The 26,442-nt window shown below is 35.3% G+C and overlaps 2 protein-coding genes and 1 long non-coding RNA gene across 3 annotated transcripts in view; 1 reads left to right on the top strand and 2 right to left on the bottom strand.

Moving 5' to 3' along the window:
* LOC118264174 (uncharacterized) overlaps nucleotides 1-19,529 on the bottom strand; it is a 60,158-nt gene extending 40,629 nt beyond the window's left edge. The window contains exons 1-3 of the mRNA XM_050704862.1: nucleotides 19,356-19,529; nucleotides 13,488-14,428; nucleotides 12,801-12,933 (exon numbers count right to left, since the gene is read on the bottom strand). Of these exons, the coding sequence (XP_050560819.1) occupies nucleotides 12,801-12,933; nucleotides 13,488-14,428; nucleotides 19,356-19,369 (1,088 nt within the window). The 5' untranslated portion in view covers nucleotides 19,370-19,529. The remainder of the gene's footprint in view (nucleotides 1-12,800; nucleotides 12,934-13,487; nucleotides 14,429-19,355) is intronic.
* The window catches only part of LOC126912499 (uncharacterized), a 235,454-nt gene that overhangs the window by 152,545 nt on the left and 56,467 nt on the right, over nucleotides 1-26,442 (top strand). The window lies entirely within an intron of this gene.
* Nucleotides 22,711-26,442, bottom strand: part of LOC118264515 (uncharacterized) — a 37,411-nt gene continuing 33,679 nt past the window's right edge. Inside the window, exon 4 of the mRNA XM_050704908.1 lies at nucleotides 22,711-26,361. The gene's annotated coding sequence lies outside the window, so the exon portion shown is untranslated. The remainder of the gene's footprint in view (nucleotides 26,362-26,442) is intronic.

Here is a 26,442-nt window from a genome sequence, read left to right as displayed (position 1 = left end):
GCCCAGTATATGGCAATAGGCATACCGCCTATTACTTGGGACTTGAACACAAATGAACTTGGGACTTGAAATGAAAAGTGGGTGTATATTGTACAGTGGCGTAATATGCACCTCTGCCTAGCCCTTTGGGGATAAAAGGCGATACGATCACACCACCCTTCTTATCAATAGAGCTGAAGGGAGCGAGATGAAATTTGGAACTGGGGTAGATTATGGTATGGAATAACACATAGGCCGTGGCCGAAGCCGCTGGCAGAAGTTAGTATTATTATAATCCCCCTAGATATATACATTCTAATATAGAGGAGAAAGTTAATGCGTGAATGTATGATTTGTTATTCTTTTACAGATTGCAATAAAATTAGATATACTGTAGATACTCAATCTAGATTGGACATTTTGATTTAGTAGAAACAATTATTTTAATGTTTTACTACGATTGTGCAACACGCGAGCATTAGTACATATAGTATAATGGTACATAACTAACTACATGATATTTATATACCTAACGAATGTGGTCATTGACATCAAAGAGTCAATGATTAGCCATGTTTTTTTTCTTAATGCAAGTCTTACCGCCGTACTCAGAGTAATTTAATGATTACTCAGTCGGGCGTCTAGCACTTCTTTTCAGAACTAAATTGAAAAGAAGTGCTACAGACAAAATGGGAATAGTTTAAGTTATCATTAAATGTTTCTGAGCACGGCAGTAAGACAGCACGTAACTCTTTGAATAAAAACATGTTTTATAACATAAAGCTAATAAAAGCATAAAGGAATAGGAATAAAACGCAGTTAAATTGTAATAAAAAACTGTATCTGTTACCTAATATTATATTATATTATAATAAAATAAAATATAATTATACTACTTACCGAATTATTCTTCATAACTTTCTTTTCTTAGAGCATTTTTATTTCTTTTGTCTAATTATTATAATAACTGATTTTATTCTACGCAATGATTATGCACTTTAAGTTATTATGTAAGAATTATAATAATTATTATTTTACTGTAATAATTCATTATTATAATAATTGTAGTTGTGCAATATCTAGATACGTTTGCTTATTATAAAATAATAATATATTTTTGCATTAAAAAATTAAGAAGCGTAACGTTATGCTTCGTCGATTTTAGTGGATAATGGGATTTATTTATTAATTAAAAAGAATATAGTATTATATTATATACAGTACTATTATTTTATTCAAGTCTTCGTTAATTAAGAAAACAGGGAGGTATTCTTATTAATCCTTTGTCTACTAGAGCTAAAGTTCGATCCGAATGCCTGGCGTTTACTGGAACCCCTGACTCCTTGCTTGGTATAGTCATACTAACGAGCATCAGACCAACGGGATAGTCAAAATAAAATCTTACTTTCTTTTTCTTTCTTTTGGTAATATACCAATATCGACATAATAAATAAGAATCTCCCACGCCCATGACATTTCTAAAAAAACGCCATAACTAATGTAAATCCCATACAGATTGAATGCGAATCATAAAATTTCCCATACACAATCGCAGGCGCTCGCGCAGGTTTCCACAACCAACCGGTCTGCAGTGTCTCCGGGCTTTCTAGAGAGTAGCTTTCGAACGTGCGCGCGCGCAGATCTCAACACGTTTTCTATATATAGAAGAGGTTTGTGATTGTTGATTTACGTCGCTCTATGGTATTTGTGACAGTATGTCTCTAACCAGAGAAATTGTTGTTTTTATACCGATGTCTATAGAAAACTTGAATGCATAATGTTTTCTTATTTTGAGGTGGGTGTAAAAAAGTTACACGTTTTGTTGTTAGTTGGTTAAATATATTTTATTATGTAAGAAGTTACATCATCATGAAAATAAATACTATATAGTATAATATAAATCTCCATACCGATTTTGATCATGGTGGCAAGCCTAACTAGACTGACCCACTACGCAGGAGACATTAGTGCACGAGTGTGGGCAATACAGGTGCACTCTCTGTTTCCTCACTCTCTGAACCTGCTAGGACGGCAGACTGACACGACCGGAGAGGTTCATAGGCCCGCATCATACGCATCGGAGCATCGCACGCATGAGACTCAATCAATACAGACAGGGTATGACCTGGCTTCGATGATAGGATACTTTTCATCCTAGAGGAACGACTGGCAGAAGTCATACATATTTTTACCATTTATGAATACACACTGATAAATATGGGGTGAGCATGTAGCTATCTAGATAACATGCTATTCCTGCGTGAGATCTAGGATTCCATCTTAGACATAATGCTTGACAATCGCGCTCATACAAGGAAACTAATTTCCAAATCAAACAGAAGCCTCTTTATCATTCCCAGCGATGGTGTCGCCAAAATCATGGTCACATTGCCCAAGGTGACATTGAAAGGACATGGTGTGGGTACTAATGCTCATAGCACTTCAAGCTACCCCACTCTGGCAAATTTCTTTAACTGATTTTCAACCTTTACTCATTGTGATAGAGTTGAAAGTTGTTTAAAGATGGAAGGGTGTTCTGGCTATGGTTTTCTCATGTATTGTGACAGGTTATGGATGGGTTACGACAAGGAGGTGGTATGGACACCATGACCTGCTTGTAGGTGTCGTAAAAATGTGTTGGAAAATTGGTTGGTAAAGGTGTTGGCCTGGATCTAATTAGGGATGGTGCACAATGTGGGGATAGGAGAAAAAGGTGCAAAAGAGATTATGGAAAAAATATAAAGATACTTTTTATCCCATGGGAACGCGGGAGGAGCCGTTTTTTATGATCAGACGGATCACAAGATGGTAAGCAATCGCCGCCACCCATGGACGCCCGAAACACCAGAGGCGTTACAAGTGTGTTGTCGGCCTTTTGGAGTTAGGAATTTAAGGGTTGTTGAGGAATTGGGGATTGGGAAGATTGTGAAGGGGGTAATTGGTCTCCGGTAACTTTACTTACACAACGCAAGCGTTGTTTCACGTCAATTTTCTGTGAGGCCGTGGTATCACTCCGGTCGAGCCGGCTCATTCGTGCCGAAACATGGCTTCCTACCCTTAGTTACGTACCTAAAGCCAAGTAAATCTAATTCTTCATCGAAACTCCTAGTCAATCACCATTTTCATTGTCACTTACGCAAACTGACATTGTCAAGTAAACGCGATTTGTTTGCCAAAACATTAACTGTGACATACATTACAATAGCAACCTTAATGTCTTAACAATAAGAGTGATTTTCGCTGATACAATGATTTCTCTTACTGGTTAATTCAGTCACGCCACTATACAATTTGTACCTTAATACCTTAATTACAAGACTGATTTTTCATTGACCAAGAAGTTTCTTATTGTGGGTAGTTCTGTGCGGTTCATTGTCGCGCATGCGTGGTGTTAGTAATGTATTTTCTTCGTTATATAACTGTGGGTCACAGAGGTGTCGTTAAAGAATGCGATTGTTCTAAAAAAGATAAGCGTGGCTGTTGAACATTTGAGAAAGTAGCGTTTAATTAATCTCTTGTTGATTTATTATTCTCTCCTAAAGGTGGGACCGCCAACCCGCTTTGAGCAAGCGTGGTGATTAATGCTCAAACCTTCTCCGTGTGAGAAGAGGCTTTGGTCAGCAGTGGCCACTTATAGGCTGGTGATGTGATGTGAAAGGTGGGACTGTCGAGTTTGGGGAAGTACTAATTACGAGTATGAAAAGAGAATTTAAAGATGTAGTTATAATAAAATTAGACGTGGAAAACTCAGAAATACTAGTAACGACAGCTCATTCCACAGTTGTACTGTGCAAGGTACTGTTACAGCTGTGTAGTAAAGTTTCAAGAAAACCGCGCAGTTGTGGCCTGCCAACCATATATACAATCGAGATGGAAATGTTGTCATTTTACTAATGTAATATTCTATCTAGATTTGAAATCATCATTATATCAAACTCTATAGTAATACTAAGTATACATTTTGATAATTGCCTTTCAAAATCTCAATAATGATAAACCCAAGTTGTAAAAGTGTCAATAAAACGACCATTTCCCATCAATTCCTATCAAACAATCAAAGCGAGTTGCAACAAGTCCAATCTAAATCCGATTCATTGCCACATCGATTGCCATTGTTTACAAACTGACAAACAAGTCCCATTGTCAAGTAGGTCATTCAGAAGTAGCTGTGTAGTTAAAGAAACTATTGTTTTATCATTTTTTTTACTTTTATGGTATACTTTTAATTATAACATATCTAATATTTATATCTAAAGAAAAAGAAAGAAACAAAGAAAAAAAATTAAAAGATAATATAAAACATTTCTTCTTTACTGCCTCAATTTTTTTAAGTCAGGTAATTTTCCTCAGTCTGAAAAAGACTGCTGAAAACTGCACCAAAAACGGTTCTTCCAAAATCGCGAAAATCTGTCACAAACATACATACCGTACTAAAATACGGGTCAAACTGAAAACAGTAGATAATGGTTTTTAATATACCTAAGTGTTCTTAAGCTACTTTTTATCCGAAGCGCGTTGGAGGCCACTGGCAGAAACTATTAGTTTTTCAACTAGGTTTTAGGTTTTCACTGGCAGAAGCTATTAGTTTATCTAGTAGATAGATAGCGGCTATCCGGCATTGTGTAACAAGCCCTTAATGTTATGTCTTTTAAGTCCATTGATTTTCTCCAGTTATGTTACGAATTTCGTGTTATAGAAGCGAGTCTAATGCTGTTACACCACCAGCCATAATACTTTAAAACGTGCCGTTACAGAAAATTTGGAAAATAGGAAATTAGAATACATAACACTCAGAAGGGCAATCAAACTAGAGCGTACTCACTTCTGATAACTTGACGAATAAGGCGATCATATTACTATGTAGGTATATCTTACTAATATTATAAAAGCAAAAGTTTATGAGTGGGTTGGTATTAAATTTGTTAATCAATCACGTCAAAACGGCTCAAAGAATTGAAATAAAAATTGGAACATGATTGTGGAAAATCATCCAATGACTTCTCTCGCCAGGGCGAGGTGAGAGGCAGTGTCAGACTCTTACTGACTAAAAATCACCTTGTTCCTACTCCTGCTTTTCGAGCCGGAGCTCCGGTAAACCCGCTAGGTAGTCCGCAGCTCCGGAAGCCGCTATATACTTAGCGACAAATATAACGTTCTTACTTCTTGTCAATATCCAAAGCATTAGGTATCTACAAAGTCGTATTGATTTTGAAATTAGTAATGGGTGTTTACTGTATTCTAAGTAAATAATAGAAATCCAGTCGCCGAATAACTGCACAATAATTGAAAACCAATTACACAGAATCTAGAATCGATTCATTATTAATCAATTGGTCGATGGATGAGGAAACAGTTCTCGTAATAAAATCGAATGTCGTAAAGCCATGACCGATTGTTTGGTTATTACATTATCCGCGTAATATTATTTACTTGATAGTGGTCCGAAAATAGAGTGTGTCTAACCGAAAAGAACCAGATGCATCATCTATACTATCTATACTTACTAATATTATAAAGCTGAAAAGTTTGTTTGAACGCGCTAATCTCAGGAACTACTGGTCCGATTTGAGAAATTCTTTCAGTGTAAGATAGTCCATTTATCGAGACAGGATATATCATCACGCTAAAACATTTAGGAGCGGAGCAGCAATGAAAAATGTCACAAAAACAGGCAGTGTATGAAAAAAGATATTAACCATGCGGCCGGAGCCGCCGGCGAAAGCTAGTTTTTAATAATAGGTTTTAGGTGTCCTAGTTTTACATTATCGGGGCTATATTTATTTATAAATTTATTGCACAATTTCAGTACAAACTTGGATGTAATGCCACAGGCCTTCTTTTTTGTGAACCTTTAAGTGTTACAGGGATTATATCTGAGCTGTGCCGAGGTATCTGTAAATTTAATCAATGCAAAATGATAAAATAGAACGCAACCCAATTTTGTTTATAAACAGGAGCGAATTATCCCTTGGGAGTACCCTGGGATTGCCCTTATTCCCACGCTAACTCTTTATTACACTCTTAAGGGAGCAATCATCAATACCATTTCTGCTTAGGATCATCCACTGCTGGGCATAGGCTTACCTGTGTTTCCTTATTCTCTACCTTATCCCTTATACATTTAAGATTAAGATTACAGAAGCACCCCAGATATTAGGTACTTGAAATTCCAATGGGAACTGAACAACTAATCTAGTCTTTAATCCAGTAGGTAAATGTTTGAAAATAGCAAATTTAACTAAATAAAGTAATTTCTAAGCGGATGCAAGGTGCTTATTTTAATAATATATCCTTAGCCGGATGCAATGGGATGCAATTTAATTACCACGCTACTGGTGAGTCATAGGATATGGTAAAGGATGGTAACAATTTGTTTGAAGATAAATGGAGTTAGGATGATGTTGACAGCTGAACAAATTATCAAAATCAATGCTAACGAGATCCCAGCTTCTCTATTAAATGTTAAATGTAGGTAGTTGTTGTCGTTCTCAAGTTTCATATTTTGTCAATGACTATAATTTGGGCCTTTATCAGTAGGAAAAACTCATCAGTACTAAGTCGCGGATTCGATACTTATTATAACACAACTATATTTTTATGATATCCAACATGGTTTTGACTATACACAGTAGGGTTGTTGCCCGATATGGACGCGCGGTGTAGCTGCGGACGGACGATTTGAACAGCAGGAGTACAAACGGGGTTGTTTTTAGTCAGTAAGAGTCTAACACTCCCTCTCGCCTCGCCCTAGGCGGGAGAACTCATTGGATGGATGCACATCTTTTTTGAGCAGTTAAATATTGCGACTGATTACCAAATATTATTAAAGTAGGGTAACGTTTTGAAAAAAACATGACCAGTTTGATTCACATCTCAGACACATTAAGATTTAAGCAAGACCTAAAAAAGATCTAGAAACATTATCTAAGGATTTATGACCAACACTAGTGCATCTGACATTTTACACAACTTTGCTGGTTATAAAATAGCTTTAAAAATAATCTAAATGCTAGGCATTGCGACAAACTGGTCGGATATGAGCCATCAGTGAAGAACTCGTTTTATAGTTGGCGAGGAATTAAGCCGTTTTGCGAAATTTTGCGAAAATGGCGAATAATTGATTTATGAACACGATTCGAGATTGCGTTGGATCTTTGTTTTAGTAAAGTAAAGGTGCAGAGTAATTGGTGTAATTATTTTAGTTGGGATGAAACTAGTTTTTTTTCGTGTTTTGCAGATTTGCAGGTGTATTGATAGTTTTGTTTTAAAATCTTATGGAATGCCTTTTTTTTTTGAGGGTGGAAAATCATCCAATGACTTCTCCCGCCTTGGGTGAGGCGAGAGGGAGTGTCAGACTCTTACTGACTAAAAACCACCCCGTTCCTTCTCCTGCTTTGAGCCGGAGCCCCGGTAACCCTTATAGAATGCCTAATTGCTGCTCAAGCTGCTATGCAAGGACAGTCATTACCGTCTATTGTTGGGCTGATTGAATGTTTGGAGTATGCTATAATACTGCTTTACTGTTAAAAAATCACCAGCGACAGTTTATGTGTAAATCAATTCAGTTCTACAGTGAATAAGCAAGGAGCATATTTTCTGATACATATATTTTTTCTTATTTTTAGTATAGTGAAGTGAAAATAAAACCAAATCCGCACAAATTAGCATTGTAAATATCTTTATTGATATCCATTACAATCTAGTCACCACTTAGTTAACACTGAGTCTCACAAACAAGTCACGAGATAGATGGTAGATTTCACTTTAAACTGAGATAAATAACCATTACCTACTCATTATGTATATAGATTAGATATATGTCTGCCTAGTCTAGTTAGCGGTTATCAAACACTTTCACACTTTCATAATTTACTGGCACTGATAACGTAATATTTTATACAAGTTTGTAATCTTCGGAAGTATGTACACCCACATTTCACAATTTATGTTGTAAGTCTCGTGTAATCTGGAGCTGCGGACTACCTAGCGGGTTACAGGGGCGTTGTCTCGAAAAGCAGGAGTAGGGACGTGGAGGTTTTTAGTTAGTAACTGTCTGACACTCAATCTCGCCACACCGTAAGCCGGAGAAGACATTGGATGATTTTCCCCCGAGAGGAATTCAACCCGAGGTCCCTTCCTCGACAGTCGCACTAGCGATCACTGGGCCAACGAGGCAATTAATTCTTATATATACGGCATTTTTACAGCAATGTTTTAGGTACTAACACTAACACAATTTAGTACCTATATCATATATCCACAGAAGATTATTAAATTAAATAACTCAATAATAATTCGTTTTAATGCAAAATCATTCTGGCCACTTCACGCTAGACAGTCTCGGCAGTCAGACTTGCAATTATTCATGCTAGAGCAGTCCTATAAATAAACTTAATCAACGATTACAAACATAATCGAAAGCCTTGAAGGCTTTAATAACTAACCGTTCATCTTCCATTTAATCGATACCTATTCGATTTATATCGATCTCGTGTGAATTTTTACAACTTGCAACACTTAGAAAGGTGTTGCCATACGTAAAGAACAAGGTTAGGTTCACGTGGGGTTGCTATAATTTGCATAGCTCATTAGTGTTAGCCTTGAAACGTGTGTTTTGAAAAGTTGACTTTAGATTTTTTATTAATAAGTGATACACATTTTGGTTATGAAAACTTAATCTATATGTTTACTTGTGTTAGTTATATCATTTGTAACTTAAAAACAGATGGACGATGGAATTTGATGTACTTTGATATTTTATTTATTTATTTTTTATACTGCGTAGAGTACAGCTTACGTCTCAGAAGGGTTGTTGGATCATTAGTTGGATGATTATAATTACCTAATAAGTATAGTTTTTGTCAATCAAGGTTAGCCAAGGAGAGGGGAAAATCATCCAATGACTTCTCCCGCCTTGGGTGAGATGAAAGAGAGTGTAAGACTCTTACTGACTAAAAATATGCTGCTCCTGCTTCGAACCCCGGTAACCCGTTGTCATATCACGTTTTTTTATATTTCAAATTCCGTATTTCCGTCAATTTATGAATGGAAGTAAACTTACTATTAAATAAGTATACCTAACTAATAATTACAAAATCATTTCTATTGCATTGAAAATTTCACAACTAAATAATTTGATCTGACTCACAAATCAAACTTCATACCTCTTTTTGCCATGTCATACTTTATACTTGTAGATACTTAATAAAATGTTTGTTACCATAATTGATTTACCGTTTTTTTCTTCAGTAATGGTCTATTAGATGATTTATAATGCTAAATTGAATTACATACGTGGTGGTCCTTTTTAAAAGGCCACCTACAGCAAGCAATCAGTGTAAACTTTTTGCTCTTAACACATTTAAATAATATTATTAATACTTGCATAGATTTTTTTCTTTAGTCTAGATTATTTATTGAAATTGAATCTTAGATATAGGTATCTAACGGTGGTAATGTATCTATCTATTAACAATACAATAGATTTTTAGTTTTTGCAGCAGCAGAAGTGCATCATAAAAACACACACATGACACGCAATATACCACTCGACATATGTTTCTCCTCCACGGAGCATCTTCAAGGTTATATATATTTAAACAGCATGAATCGAGTCTAGTGCTGTGACATCGCTAAAGAAAATGGTGTTCCATATGTTTTAAATTCTCTTAAGTATTTTCTCGATAGAAGTTAATATATGACATTATCATCATCATCATCATCAGCCTGTTCTCGTCCACTGCTTAATTAGGCCTCTCCAATGGCACGCCACTGAGCTCGATCTTCAGCTCTACGCATCCAACCACTACCAGCCACCTTGCGGATATCGTCACTCCATCTAGCTGGAGGGCGCCCTACACTACGCTTGCCTAGACGCGGTCTCCACTCTAGAACACGTTTACCCCAGCGGTCATCGGTTCTTCGATAAATGTGACCGGCCCACTGTGACAGTTTGCTATATATGATATTATAGTCGTTCGATACTCATAAACACTGTTAAGAATTAATGAAATGGTAAAAGGAAGAAATAAAATCTTCAAATAACTTAAATTTAAATAATAAAACAATAAAAACGAAATCTTTATTTATACACACATAAACAAAATTGCAGTGTCTGTAATATTGAAATAATCATTTACTAAGCATGCGTATGAACATAAGTAGTTAATAATTTTGTTTCTGTTTGTCTGGCTAATCTATGAAATGTCTGTACTGATTTTGACGGGACTTTTATTGGCACGTAGCTTATGTATATAGAATAACTTAAATAAGGCTACTTCAATTAGTCACAAAGTCCATAATCCACGCAAGCGAAGCCGCGGGCATCAGTTAGTCTAAACGAAATTAAGAACACAAGGCCATGGTAAAACTAAAAGAAACCTTAAAAAATAAAATAAAAAAACAGAATTAAAATGAAACATTTCAAAATTTGTAAACTGCATCATTGAATCGGATGCAATCGCGAATTACTTCACTAATGATGGTGATATCGGCAAAAACAAAAAAAAAAAAAAAAAAAAACGCAATCAAATTACTTTTGAAATCTTTAAAAAAAAGTAGAAAACAAGTTTATGGATAAGTTCATCGCACAGATTGTGGACCGTATCATTTGAGAATGATCAAGAAATTGCGTCGGCGCAGTTCTCATCGCGACGGGTATACTGCATCAAAGGTAATTACGTAAATGCTGACATCCTTGGGTATTATACGATGGGTAATTCATGGTGGACTGGGTAATTTATGGTGTAAGAGTAATTCAAGGTTTATATTCTAATATCAGACACTGGACGGATACAATGTAGTCATTATTGTGTGTGATTCCATTATTTTTTATCATTTTTGTTTTGTCGTAATCGGAATGATACATCTCGTGGTGTGTTTCCATTTGTTGGATGGGAAATTTATGTCCATTTATTTATGTGTCCTTATTTTTATCAAAATTTCGAACTAAGGCCTAGGCTTTAATTCGAAATTTATATCTGCTGAACTAGTTAAAATATCATTTTATAGGGAACATTTATATCGAGAATATCCACCTAAATCGACTAAAAAGCTCTACTAGTTTCGAGTCTGTCTCCATAGTAAACCGTGATTTTCAGTTAATTTAGTGGAGATAATGACTAGAGAGTATTTCACACACTGCTCATGGAAAATAATCCCTCTGTTAACCAGTAGATTTTAATGATTGAAAAACCGTGATGTCTCAGGATAGTTATTATAAAAATATCTTCACCTAAGTATTTTTCGTTAATTGTAAATTAATTTGTAATTGGTAATTCTAGTCATTGATTAAATATTCTTTACCTTTGTTGGTATTAAAAGTAAAATAGTAATTATTATTCATTGATTTATTTGTTACACTTGTGATAGGTTAGTTCACGTTTGATATATAAGTTTGTTTTATAGGTTATAAGATTTATTATTAATTCTGGCTTTTTACACCAAAATGAACTTTTATTTATTATTATTTTGACAGGACAACATCACGTTTTTCATCCTCATAAATTAAAATATATACATGCACTTTCATCAGTTATACAATATATTAGTTTTATTGTAAAATTGGCAATCAGTACCAACATCTTTTCAATTCCAATAACAGAAATGGTAAATTCAACATTACAAATTAAAATTCTCAATCCACAACAAATTTTAATTTCACACCAACTCAACGTGTGAATTAAAATTCCGACGTATCGCGATTTCAATTAAACGAAGACACTCCATTTGAAATTGGATGAGAGGAGACCGAGAGGTCCTTGCCCTCTTGAATTCCCTCTGTAATTAGATCGACATGTTTGTTAAGATGTCGTGGTGGCCTGGAGGTTGAAGCGCTCGCTTCTCATGCTTGAGGGTGTGGGATGAAAACCTGGCAAGTACCAATGTGACATTTTCCGAGTTATATGTACTTTCTAAAACTATTTAGACTCCACTGGAGGGAACCTAGACTTATAATTTCAAAAGTTTGAAATCGCCACCCCGCCTTGAGCAAGTGTGGAGATTAATGCTCAAACCTTCTCCGTGTGGGAAGAGGCCTTTGCTCAGCAGTGGCTGTTGATATGTGTGTGTATGTTTGTTACGATGCATCTCGAAATGTTTCCAGCTAGGCTAGAAGATTGCACGTGGACTAAATTGTTTGCCCATTTTTGAACCGAGTTACATTTTAATTGCTGCCTGATCACCTCATTAACGTTGCGTCATAGGAACGTTGAAGTGACATAGCTATTTCACTAATAAGCTAGTAAACGAGTAGACAGATCACCTGATGATAAGCAATCTGCCGCCGCCGTCCATGAACACCCGAAATACACCTTTTGGGGTTTAAGAATTCAGGGTTTGTTGGGGAATCGGGGATGTACAGTTTAAACTGATGGTGTGTAGAGTGCATTTAATTATTCGGTAGTGGTGACACTTATTAGGTATAAGGTCTATAGAATACTGGTGTATAATATTAGATCATCATATTTGGCGACTGAAGAATCCGAAGATGGGTGATTTGTTTTAATTCTTACGTGAATGTAATAATTGAAAAGGAAGGAGGTCTTATTCTTATAATAATGTTTATTGCACATGTTCGCTTAAAGAAGTTTTACCACTGAGTTGAATAGCATTAAGTAATTTGTCGGAAAAAATGTATTTTATACAAAGACATTTTTTCATTAGTGTATTTGCCAATTAAAATACTTTTAACACCAAAAGTATTTTAATTGGCAGATACACTATTTAAACAGTCTAACCGAATCTAACGACTTAATTAGCTAGGGTTCCAAAGATACAAACAAATATTTGTTGAAAGGACTTTTTATAAGTAAACCACTAACCTGATGAGTTGTTTGAGTTTAGCAGCAGCTTGAAGTGAAGCGTACCCATATCTGGAGAACTTGGCTGCTTCTTCCGAAGGAGCGTTGAATGCTGCCACGTAGCGAGCTGGACTGGAGTCGTCCAACCAGAGACCTGGAAAATTATGAATATAGGTATTATTGCTCAGATAATTAACTGACGAGCATGTATGAAAAGATTGATGAGAGGTTGACGAAGCAAAAGAGGCATGTAAGAGTCGTACTAATTGGCGTTCCATTGTGTCTGCTTATCCCCATGAGAGACAGGCGTGAGGTTATGTATGCTCAGAAAATGTGGTGCTATGTTTTTTAAGGTGAGTATTGTTAATTCGGGTGGTAGATATTAGGTACTGAGTTTAGTACTGCGAGAGGCATTGACAAAATAGGTTAGTAAAACATCTCTAGATATTTCTGGATATTTACATAAATGTGCTGTTTTACTATTCACACCTTCGGTAAGACAATTAGTTAAATATGCCAAAGTGCGTATAAAATCTATAAAAACTTTAAAACTTCTGTCCTGAAAAATAATATTAGCACTTCGGCCTTTGTGTTACCGTAGGTGCGAATTGTCGTCGATCCATATCGCTTTAACATAACTTGTGTTTCTGATGGATGCCATTGATAACACCTTAACAGAATTATAGAAATAGCATTATATCAACTTACCCATGGAATAAAGTTTAGGTTCCAAAACAGAGTACAACTCGTGCATCTTCTGCATTCCATACTCAGCCGCTTCCATAATCTCTCTGTTTTCTTCCTTCGTTATATTATGAGCTTCTCCTTCTCCATCTGCCTCCAAATCCTCTTCATCATCATAAAAGTCTACACGATCAATTTCAACTTTGTCATCACCTTTCTTGTTGACAGCAACAGTCTTATTTTCTTTCGGCGTTTTGTTGTCGTTGTCACAATACGTTACTATGATAGTCGAAACGTTCTTGGTTGCAGAAAATGAATGATTATTCTTATGATCCCTTTCTATTATAGTTATATTATGCACTTCTTTAGTTAAAGTGCTGTTAAATAGAGGCATTAAATGCTTTAGTACTTCCAATATATTGGCAGATGTAGTGTTCTTCGTATGAGGATCTTTTGTTAAAATTTCTACGTATTTAGTACTTTCCGTTGTACTTGCATCGTCATGCTTTTCTATACTTTTCGTAGTATGTTTCTTAGCAGTATTATTTAGAAATGTATCGATTTTATCTTCAATACCACTCTTGATTTGACTTGCTTTCTTTATTTCACTTGTGTTGTCTCCTTTAGGAGATGTTACTATTATGGCTTCATTTAGTTTATCCGATGTGTCACTTATATTATTTTTAATTCTATTTATTGAAGCTATAATAACGTTTATGAGATCTTCATCCTTTCTACTGACATTATCGTTAGTTATATTAGCTAAAGTACTCAAGAATAATTTTACTCTTTCCTTATCTCTCTTGTATGAATCTTTGTCTGATGATCTGTTCTGAATTTTGAATACATCTTCAATCATCTTTGTGAAGGGACAATTAGGTGTGGTTGCCACCGTGTTCGCTTTTGTTTCTTCATTGCTGACGATCCCAAAGAGTAGCGATATGGTTATGAAGATGTATTTGTATCTGGAAAAGAATAAAGGTAATTTTAATCACATGACTGATATCCAAAGGATCGCAATTACAATCCCATGCTATATATAGACTGGGAATTAATTACTCTATCTGGGAAACAAATCACAGTCCTCAAATTCACTGGTCCCGGTTGACACAGAACAACTAAGAAAAATTAGTTTATTTTCAAAATTCACTACTATTTGCTCATCATCCATAACAGACGACACATTACATAGCCACAACCCCGACACTGCTTCACTTACATGAGCAGCATTACGACAATACCCAAGCGGCATATTTGCTCACGTACTCATGCACAAACTAGCCTATATCATTAGATCATAACCGTGCGTCCATCTTAAGACAAATAACATGTTACACAAGGTGACATTATGTGCCATTGCGCATAGTCATAGGTTACGCATGATTGTCGACACTAACGTATTACTTTCCTGCCGTTCGTGCGTCGTCACCCAGAAATGGAAAGTGTGCTTTCTCTGCACCTCGTGTTGCTTGTAGACCGTGTAATGGCTATATGTCCTAAGTAATATTTGTTGTGATGTGACTGACCATCCGACTGTTTTTAGATGCCATTAAAGGTAACTGTTTGGCGAGTTTAGATTTAAGGTTACACCATTGTTCATTTTATAAGACAAATAAATAAAATAAATTACTGACGGTTTATTTTTAATTATAAGTTTGAAATCGCCAACCCACGTTAAGCAAACGTGGTGATTAATGCTCAAATCTTCCTGTGCGAGAAGAGGTCTTTTAGTCGGCAGTGGACAACTTATAAGCTGTTGATATATAAGGATTTCTATACTGAATTATCGTAAAATATATCACTTTTTATTATTGAAAGTTTTGTAGACTAAGCTTTTGACTGAAACTGACTTAGTTAAGACATATTCTGTCCTATATAAAATGGCCTTCGTAGCGTTTAATGAAACAAATGAAACTGTTTTTCAGTGCAAGGAAAATTTTGGTATTGTCAGTATCGGCATCGTTATACAATTGGTTAGGTCGGTGGTTGCAATGCAACTGCATATAAAACGTCATTGTATTATATTGCCACTTTTTTGTTGGGAAATGCATTCATTTTATGCTTCGTTGGACATCGATTAGAGTGTCATTGTGGAAACTCTATAATTTGATATAACAAGTGAGTGGGCGCGTCTTGTTGAATCAATTTAGATTATTGCAACTACAGTGCAGGCGTGATTAGGTACCTACCACGATGTGGTATCAGGTCCAGTTTTGAAATTATGTGTATCAGCTTGGAAACTTGGGACTACACCTGGTAGTTCAGCTTCACTTAAATCAATAGGTATTACATCAATTGGCTGCTGTTAAACAATGGGTTTTTTCTACTTGCGTGGGTACAATAGTCTTCACGTCTTTCATAAGTTTCTGGAGAGTCAATGCTGATTTCTGTCGAAGTGTTGTCGGTGTCAATCATCAATAGAATAGAGAATTGACAATCAAATCTAAATTCTAGTACGCAATAAGTGGTATGACTAGAAAACATATTAAGCTTGAGTTAATTAACAATTTGCAGTCTTACCAATTTGAGTAACCAATAAGTTCATATGTATGTATTTGCAATATCTATAAAAGACAACTAAGTTGGAAGACTTAAAATGTTTTTACGATATCTGAAAGTGACGATGACGACACGGTATAAGGTGACAAAATTAAGCAACTTAACGAAGGTCTGTTGCTTCGAAAAATGGTAGATACGACTGCAGTTCACATTCACACACTTTCAGTACATTAAAGAGAATCTAATTACACTTAATTATAAGTAAAAGCCTACATTAAACATTTCACAATTTCATTTAAAATCCATTTCATTGAGAATGTCGCAAGATTAGCTCGAGATGTTTTGCGAAGCTTTAGCTGTTGCCTCATCAGTTTTATTGTCATGAATTTACTTCATCGTAAAAATTGGGTTGCTAAACATTTTGGCATTTAATAAGGAGCCGATTGAATGATTATTGGTAATGATTATTATCATTATTAGCTTGTTACTGGCGTTGTGTTTACCGGTGAAGGTTTTTCGTTTAGCCATAATGATTTGCCAATATTTATAGTGATCTATGATTAAGTCAAATGGTAACAATAGTCGAATCGAATTGTGCAACAAAGTCAATGCGTACGATGGGATTATTTTCCGGAGCTGCGGACTACCTAGCGGGTTTATCGGGGCTCTGGCTCGAAAATCAGGAGTAGGAACGGGGTGGTTTTTAGTCAGTAAGAGTCTTGCCTCTCCCTGGCGAGAGAAGTCATTAAATGATTTTCCACCCTTAAAAAAAGGATATTATTATTTGAAATATCTAAGCTTATGTTGACCTCATAATATTATTACCTATTATATTCACTATAAACGACGAGTTTTTGTGCCAATTGAATTGGGGTAGTTTTTATGAAAACGGCAAAACTCGTAAGTGAGGATCATTTATTTTCCCAGCAGATAGTATACGATTTGATTTATTTGTATTGAAATAAATATGATGTCTGATCTGAATAAGTGTTATCGTATCGAAAAATAAGTAATCAAGTATTCAGCTGCGGGGAACAAAAAAACGATGAGCCTTTAGCATACTTTATTTAAATTGAATTACCTAGGTCTACACGATTAGTATTTGCGCTTCAAAGTCAAAGTCAAATAGTTTTTTCCAATTAAACCATAAGTAGGTACTTTTGAACGGTACCTCTGTCAGTCTGTCCGTCAATGAAGCTAGGTGTTTGTGACTGTTAGACGTTCTAGATAATGATTTCCTACTGCAGAATATATATAATTCTATTGACGTATCCGTGTGTTTGTCATCGATCTACTTTCAAGTTTCAACTGATTATAACTTACATAAGCAAAAGTTCCGTGTCACGGGAAACAGGAAAGTGAGTATTGTGCGTTTCATTATATAAAATATCTTGTTTCCAAGATGATTGTTCGCACATAGGTACTCTGATAAACATGGAGGGTTTTGATTTACCGATGTCATAGATCTAACTATAAAATTTAAGTTAAATTTATCTAACTAAGATCTATGACAACATTGAGTCTTTTATTCTGCAAAATTGTTGAGTTTAATTTTTGATTGATCTAGTTTAAGACATGCATAGGCCAGAAACTGTAGATGGGGTGATGATAAACAGAAAAAAAGATTATTCGTGGATTTATATTGTGGGGGACAATCATTGACTTCTCTCGCCTAGAGTGATGTGGCAGGGAGTGTCAGACTCTTACTGACTATAAACAACTCTGTTCCAACTCCTACTCTTGCGGGAAAAGCCGGAGCCCCGGTAACCTGCTAGGTACATAATGCTACATTTTATTCCCATATTCTTAAAAACTCAGAAGTTCACGAAAATAATCTTTAAGTCCCAAACGGGCAAAGTCGCAGGCGAAAAGCTTAATCTAGACCAAATGGCTATTCAATAAAATTAATTCAATAATGGAGTCAATCATTTCTAACTGTATAATTAGATTAAATCGAACTATACCTAACCTATCAGACACAATCGTGATACAGTGATATAATCACAGTATCATCACAGTAACACCACGTTATTCGTGACAGCAGTGAGTTATCGATCCAGTACTACTGCATAACAAAGACAGATTGTCAGCAAAAAATACTCTCTACTACTGTGCGTAATAGTAACACTTGTACTGTAGGTAATAGAGTCGAAAGTCCCTTGGCAAATGCTGTATGAATCGGTTAGTTTTTTGTTTAGAAATTTAATTTGCAGATTCTATTACGATGTAATGAATGGGATTGAATTAATTAGATTGGTTAGTTAGTCTAGTCTAGGCATAATATAGTCGAGGTTATTTTTGAGTTCGATTCTTGGATTGAGTAAAGTAGTATGGAAAATTATGTACCTACTAGCTTCTACCAGCGGTTTCACTCGCGATCCCGTAGGATGAAAAGTATAATATTGTCTAAATCAGCTCGTAAGCTCGAATCGGGGCTCCGGCTCAAAAGCAGTAGTAGGAACAGGGTGGTATTTAGTCAGTAAGAGACACTCCATCTCATCTCGCCCAAGGCAAGAGAAGTCATTGGATGATTTCTCCCCTTAAAAATGATGAAAAATCGTAGGCGTAACGATAAATATTTTATCATTTTGAAACCAAGGTAACGAATGCAATATATACTAACACGAAAGACATCAACACATTTTATAAATACTTTAATCTATCATTCACTCTAAATAATTACGAAACATCAATCCTGCCAATACTCCCTAGGGTCCCACAATCCTATTACAAGATACACCCATGCAATAATAACAAAAATTTGCATATAGACAAGGCACATTTTTCCAATAACAGGTTTTTACATAATATATAATGAAATCCAGCAATCTTTCTCTGGAATTGAAAAAATACATCAATAGTCTAGTCTTTTAATTAATTTTAAAAACAAAAGGACTTATATGAGACCCTATGTAACCTGATTAAAACTAGTCAGTATGATAATCAAGTAATATGTCCTGTCTCCTGGTAAGTCAGGTGGTGCCACCTGGTGACCAGACTATACCAGTTTGTTTATGATTATTTTATTTTTCAAGATTATTTTTCAATTAAAATTGTACTGGATTTTTTTTTTAAGTTGAGGGTATGACAAAATGTTTGTCAGTGTTGCAACATTCAATGATTTGTCGAGGAATATCATTATGTTATTTTGTTTTATATTTGTGCGTAGATATTTTAAAATAATCTTTAATGTCATTTTACTTTTAATTTTAATATTAAATGTAAAGACTATCGCTGTAATGTTTTAAATCTTTTTTGTAAGGTTGTTTTCATCGTGGCCGTTATTGTCAAGATAAGGTTTGTACGAAAGACAATTTCCACCAAGACACCGGGAAAGCCGGTACCCTCGCCAAACCGGGGCGGGCGGTCAATAAAATATAAACATGAACAAACCTCAAAACTTCCATAATCCACAGTCCAAATTAAAATCCTGATGCAAAATAAAATCACAGATAACAAAAGCACTCCCGCCAAAATTTGACAGCTCGCCGTCAGCGACAGATTAAAAATCCTCGTTTTTTTTTAATTCGCGGTGTGATCCAGGCGCGTGTAGTGGTTCAGCCAAGCGCCATTGGACTAGCTGTTACATAACGTCGGGAGGCTGGAATGATTAAAGTACAGTTATAAGACCTCGCGTCGAACGATGATCTCGTCTCACGTCCGCTTGCTTGTTTTGTGGCGAAATGAGCTTTTTTGGCTCGCTCACACCGTTGCGTTACCTTTTTTTAAATATTCCGTTAAAATTGGCCAGTTACTGATATTATGAGAGTACTTAGCGGTGTTTAGCCGAAATATTGATCTCGGCTGAGATAGTAATAAAAACCGTAATTGGATGATTCATGGTGTTGTTATCGTTTGTCGATCTGTTAACGTGATACTTCTATTTATGCCTACTCATTTACATACCACTTCCTTACTCAAATACAACTTAAAGTTTTATTCAAGAAGGAAGTAAATAGGTGTTTTAAGGGTTGGTAAGGCGCATTTAATGCTCCAAGTGTGGCAAGCATTCATAGGCCACGGTAACCACTTACAATCAGGTGGGTCGTGCCCGTTTTTGCCACCGTCGTCGTCGTATAAAATAAAATTAATTACTAAAATATCCTTCTCATCTTCAGCTGATGGCTGTCAGGGCCAGACCTGTTCTGGGCTGGACAGGTGATGATGGGACCGTTACGAACCTGCTTTTAGGACTTGTACCACGAGGCAGGACTAGTAACTCATATCCCTATGAAGACTCTTATCTAAGACTCATGATAACCACGAGTATGCGTCTGTATTAAGAGTCAAACTACTCTTTCATACCTGATGGTTCGAGGTTTATCAGAACCTGTCCAAAAATGTATAGTATTTCTTGGTTCGATTCTCTACAGGTCTCCACTATTCATTCGATAAGGTTAACACTTGATCAGCCAACCAGTTATCCCATAAAAGTACCTACACATGCGAATAGAGGTATTTTTTTACCATCAAAACTGTCTGTGGTCAAAAACGTTAGTTTAATTGACGTGTCCGTTACTGCATTGTTGTTTTGATCAGCACTTGTTTCATTTGTAGGTAATCGATCGGTTTTTGTGCCCATCCAGTTGATTTGCGGTTTCTGAAGATGGTGTTAAAGGTGATCACGTGCTGCTTTCAACGAGACGTGGTTATGTCTGAGGAGTTGGTACGCGGTTAAGAATATAATTTGGAGTTTACGAGTAATTTTTCCTGAATTTGGTTGTTTATTTCTACTCTACAGCCTCGACTCGACTGCCTCGTTGGTCGAGTGGTTGCAAGTGCGACTGCCGGACAAGAGGTCTCGGGGTCTCGGATTCCCGGGTCGGGCGAACTAAGGTTGGGCTTTTTTCGGTTTTTCGAAAAATTTCTCAGTGGTAGCATGTAGTCTGGAATTGTGCCCTGTATACAGCTATAGGCCCACCTCCTATTACTTGGGAGTTTAACACAAATGGTGTACATTGTATAGCGGCATTATGTGCCGTAATGTGCACCTCTGCCTAACCCCTTCGGGGATGAAGAGGCGTGACGTTGTTCTACAGTTATTGTAGGTAGGGATATAGTTTAAAATTTTCAGCCATTCATGGAAGCTAATTCATTTTTAGGGAATAGAGTAAAGTTTCCTGAGAAAAGCAGGATCCTCCGACCAGGCGAGGTGATAACTGCTGTTCGTTGCGGTTTTCTATTCATGTTTATTCGCATCTAAAGTTCATAATTATGTCATTTATATGTCGATCGTCTATGTGCGACGTCTGTCATCTGTCACTGGTCATGTGTCGAAACATTAAACTAATATAAATCATTAAGTTCAAATCTTAAATTCTGAATTACCTACTGTAACTTTGTTATATTTATTGAGTAAAGTAGCTTATAGTTAAGAGAGCGAAAAACCATCATTAAAATCTTAAAAATCAATACACCAGAAAGAAAATTCAAAACAAAAATAAATAATCCAACGTTCTGATGTTCGCAACGGTGCAATAGCCAGCAAAGTGCCTAAGGCAGAACTATTCTATACGATTCCAAGCACTTATATGTCAAGCCGGACATGAACGATTTAGCCCAACGGTGAAAGACCTTTGGGACATAATGATAAAGCTTTTGTCACTAATTCTTGAGAATATTTCAAACAAACCATTAGTTCTTGGAACGGGACATGCAATTTGGTTGATAGTCATTTGTCATACGTTGACAGTTGTTATTGCGGTCAGGAACCTTTTTATGATGTGTTTTTGTATTTTGGTAGTATAGATAAACAACCGGTTGGTAGATGGTCAGTGTTTGTGCCGGAGCTGCGGACGAGTTAGCGGATTACCGGGGCTCTGACTCGAAGCAAGAGTAAGAACGGGATGGTTTTTAGTCAATAAGACTCTGAATCACCCTCTCGCTTCAACCAAGACATCTTCCTGATTGACGTCTTTTAAAAGTCAGTCAGTAGTTTGTGATCTAAAGAATATTGATATTTTATGTTGCAATTTGTTTAATCATATCTAATGATTTCGAGGTGTTATGCCAGAAGGGGCTAACCCTGTTATCTTATACATGCTTATTTAAGTGAATTTGAGTCCCCATGTATGATTGGGATTCATACAATATTTGGAAATCCAAGACATAATGCTTGACAGTCGTGCTTGCGACCCTTCGATGAACACCAGCTATCTCTATAGTAACCATTTCACTAAAAACATTCTAACAAGAAGACAATTTTCAAATCAATCACAAAACTAAAATTTCCTTAATGAACAATGCAAAACAGTTTTTGATATGTGCACAACGTAAACTATTAACGACCAAGGTGCGCTTGCGCAACCTGTATGACGGACAAGTATTTTCAGACGTGGGTAACTAGAGATTTCGACACCCTGGCCAAGTTTGAATTGTAAATTGAAATGCCGTAACTATATCATGGTGGTTAAATTATTTGCCATCGTGTTATAGTGATTGCATCAATTTGCAACAAACTAAACAGGTTAGGGTCATCTCTAGTCGAAAGCCTTAGTAAAGTCTGAAAATATTTGAATTGTTTTTTTTTTGGAAATATGAACTTTGTTTCTTTGGTAATATGTGTTTAATTTTCTTAGACATTATGCTACCTCTTTTGTTATGTGGTTGTAATAAATGTTTTTGGAACCGAGGAGCAGAGTACTTATTATAGTTCTCTTAGGACGTTTCAGATTTTTAAGAATTTATAACATGATGTCAGGAATTGTGCTTGTGTTTAGAACTAAATAGAACGGAAATAAAACAAAAATTCGTAAACAATGTTATTTAATTTCTAAAAAAGTACAAAAATTAAAAATATCTCTCTATAACACTGGCATCAGATTTTTAATCCTATTTTCACTTCTATGATGCCTCTTTATAATCTCTATTAAAACATCAATTCAAGTATACCATTAAATGTACTCTTAAGAAACTCCCAACTTCGGTTCGGTTATTTTAGTTCTTTTGAGTTCGATCTTAAAATTTAATAGTAATTTCACTCATCATCATTGTCAAATGTCCATATTAAACCCTAACAACTTCCCTACATAGGAGGGTAGGTATAGTAATTTCCACAATTTCCACCCTTAGTAGGGGTTGAAGATCACAGTTAAAAATGTTCAGGTTTATAAGGGAGCGCTGGTGACTCTTCTCTGTCAAAGGCCGCATAGATGATCGATGACACATATGCTATATCGCACATGCGTGGATGAACATGGTGAGAAAATCCTTAAGAACAACTTCACACAATCACCGCGCCTGGTCGGAGGCTCTTCCTTTTCTTAAAGAACTTTACCCACTGTACCCTAAAGTGTAATCCCTTAGTCAGTTCTTACAATACCCACAAGACGAGCATGGCAATAGTATCATAATATCATTATTAATTTAGCATACCCATTACAGTAGTTTTCATCAGTATTTATGTCTATTACACCGACACCTACCCTATCAAAGTATACGAACGTGATATTGATCCTCCAAACTGATTTCGCCGATACGACAGAAGCTATGAATCATCCCGCATTCAGTCTGAAATTTGTACGCGTGGACAAAAAGAGGAAATAAATTGATAGCAACTATTAATCAATTGTTGTATAGTTTTTTGTCAGTTTCAATTTATCTTGTCTTTATTCGTGTAGATCAGGTTTCTATTTAGATAGTTTATGATTATTATTCTCTATTACGGGTTTTGATGAGTCGACGTTTATTGGGATGTGTGAAAGACTTTTATTTTAGGTTAATTAAAAGATACTGCATAAATCATAAAAATAAGACCTGGAGATCGCGCCCCGTGGCGAGGTACTGGAGGACTTATATGTGGTGGTAGGTGAAGTAAAAGAAATATAAGTGATACATTCTACATAAAAGTGGCTCTATGTTGTATAGGTACAGGTGGTCTAGTTGACTGAATATAATAATCGAGTCTTGCAGGTGTCTCCTTTTATTTATGGATATTAAAAACGTCCTTTTCTATGTTAGATTAAATTACTTATTTTAAAGATTTAATCTCGATACATCATACGACGGAAAGTTAATAATTTACTACATGACCGCGATCATTTGATAAATGATGTACTATGAGTTTTTTATGCAATGGTTTCTCTGTCTTATAGTCTAATGGTTGGTTCCAAGATTTTCTTTTTACTTTATTTATTCGGTACAATGTGGATTGTATAAAATCCTTCAGGTAGTGCGATGACCGACTGACTTGCTAGTCTACAAAATAATTCGTGGAAAAATATTGCAAGTATCCTCGTTTTGTTTAAAAATAAAACGTTTTATAGCGGTCCTCTAGTTACTTATTTGGAATTAGACTTGTTCTGAATCACTACATTGAGTTTTTACTTCAATCTTTTGCAAATTGACGACTGAGTTAAGTTTTTTTTAACTGATTTTACTGAAACTAATGCGGTTTAGATACGCTTCAGGTGTTTTTGTGTCCTTCAGGTTTCTGTAAACGTAGAGTTTAGATTTATTTCGTGTTGAAGAAGTTCATCACGACTCTGTTACTACAAAGTGTCGATACAAAGTGCACAATGGAGATAATGTAGGCAAGCGTTTAGTTGAATGACATTGTAATTATCTGCTCTATTATTTAGGGAAAAAGTGTCTTCAATATTTGCAGATTTTGTTTCGTGTACAATAACATTGTCTATGAAGTAAAACAAAGGTGTAGGTAATGTTACTTACCTAGTTGCGTTATTGGTCTTAAAGAAATAGAGGTCAATTAGGGAATGCAATCTCGATCATCGAGATCTCTAGACTAGCTTCTGCTTCCAAATTTGTCCGCATAGCTTTAGTCAAAATTCTTTTGTTCCAATTTTCGAGAAAAGATCGTAAAAATAAATAAAAATAGTAAAAAATATGTATACAAATTGTAGGATTATTTGCAACAAAACATACAAATCAATAGTAGAATTTGATTTTTATAATCTTGTGAGATGTCGCGTCAGCCCCAATTTCGCGGGATTTGCATTTCTTAAAGGCAAAGTTTTTGCAATTTAAGTATTTGAAATTTAAATCTTTTGTCTAAGTAAGAGCCATTGAAGCACCACAGATGGGGTTTAGTAGGGCTGATGCCTGACCCGGAGCTACGGAATACCTAGCGGCTTTACCGGCTCAAAGAGTAGAAGTAGGAACGAGATGGTTTTTAGTCAGTAAGAGTCTGACCCTTCTCTCGCCTCGCCCAAGGCGAGAAAAGAAATTGGGGATGATTTTCCCCCTTAAAAATCCTTCGTCTAAGAAAAACTCGTTTTAAAAGATCGAACTCAAGATACCAGCTCGGAGATTGCGTTTACAATCAGGAGTCTATAATATAATATCTGTCCTCATAATTAATTAAAAACTGGTTCACTCTGTTAGTAAGTATAAAAATAAAATCTAAATTACATAATTAAAAAATATAAAATCTCTTAAAAAAACAACAGATCACAGATATGTGTTGTGACATTATCAACAATATGTTGTTGTGTTTATTTTATCAATAATAATTGTTATAATTAGAGCTAAAATAAATGTAAATAAACTTAATTATTTTTTGCAATTTATTTTTTGTTATATTTATTTATTTTAGTTGTTTTTAAATAAATAAACGGTTTCGTAAAGCCTCCGTTGTTGTAAAAGTTACAACTACGTATATGTAGAGTATAATTCCAAGGTTTATTACATGTTTATCAATTCTTTTTCCAAAATAAAATTTTTTTGCTATTAATGTTTTGTTCAGTATAAAAATCTTATAGTTAAACCACAAGGAATATATTAAAACCTAAAACGATTAATTATAAAAAATATATTTTTTTTATTAAAATTTCGATAAAAAAATCATAAGAAGGCGGGTATTTAGGAAACAATCATTTTCTAATGGCCTTTATACATACTCTTATTTAACAAACTCTTTTAAAAACTATCTATAATTAATAAATTTTATACATAACACTGATTCTAGATGGCGCTGTTACCAAATTCTAATCTCTAGGGGATACCTAGAAAAATGTAGGAAACTCTTTACATACTTTACAATCTCCTACGAATTTTATATTTTGCTGTTGACAGGGTCCATAATTGTGACTAAATACTGTATTTTCCAACACCTGTGTACATTATGGATGAAATAAATACTTGAATACATTTTTGTTATGTATCCCATATTACAACAAGAGTAGCACCTATTGTATTCTAGACTGTTCTTAACACTAGGTTTGATGATTTAATTACGAATTTTGAAAATGTTTTTACTTGACACAGCATCTTAGGTATTCCAAGACCAAAGAAAATGTTCTAGAATCAGTGGTACGTGTAAATATTGATAATTTCTTATTAGCAATACAAAATGTATATAAAAATATTTATTATGGACATAAATTCTGTCTTCCGAGATCACTCCTTAGCTTCCAAGACTTTCTTATCACATATGCAGCGCCTGGAATTTGAAAAATAAGTATTAGTATTACATTTAAAGCGTGTAATGTAAAACAAACATGATGAAACATGAATTTGTCAA

The sequence above is a fragment of the Spodoptera frugiperda genome, chromosome 26 (assembly GCF_023101765.2).
Source record: "Spodoptera frugiperda isolate SF20-4 chromosome 26, AGI-APGP_CSIRO_Sfru_2.0, whole genome shotgun sequence".
Classification (NCBI taxonomy): Eukaryota; Metazoa; Arthropoda; class Insecta; order Lepidoptera; family Noctuidae; genus Spodoptera; species Spodoptera frugiperda.
The sequence above is the reverse complement of the archived record's forward strand: the minus strand, read 5'-3'. Positions and strand labels throughout refer to the sequence as shown.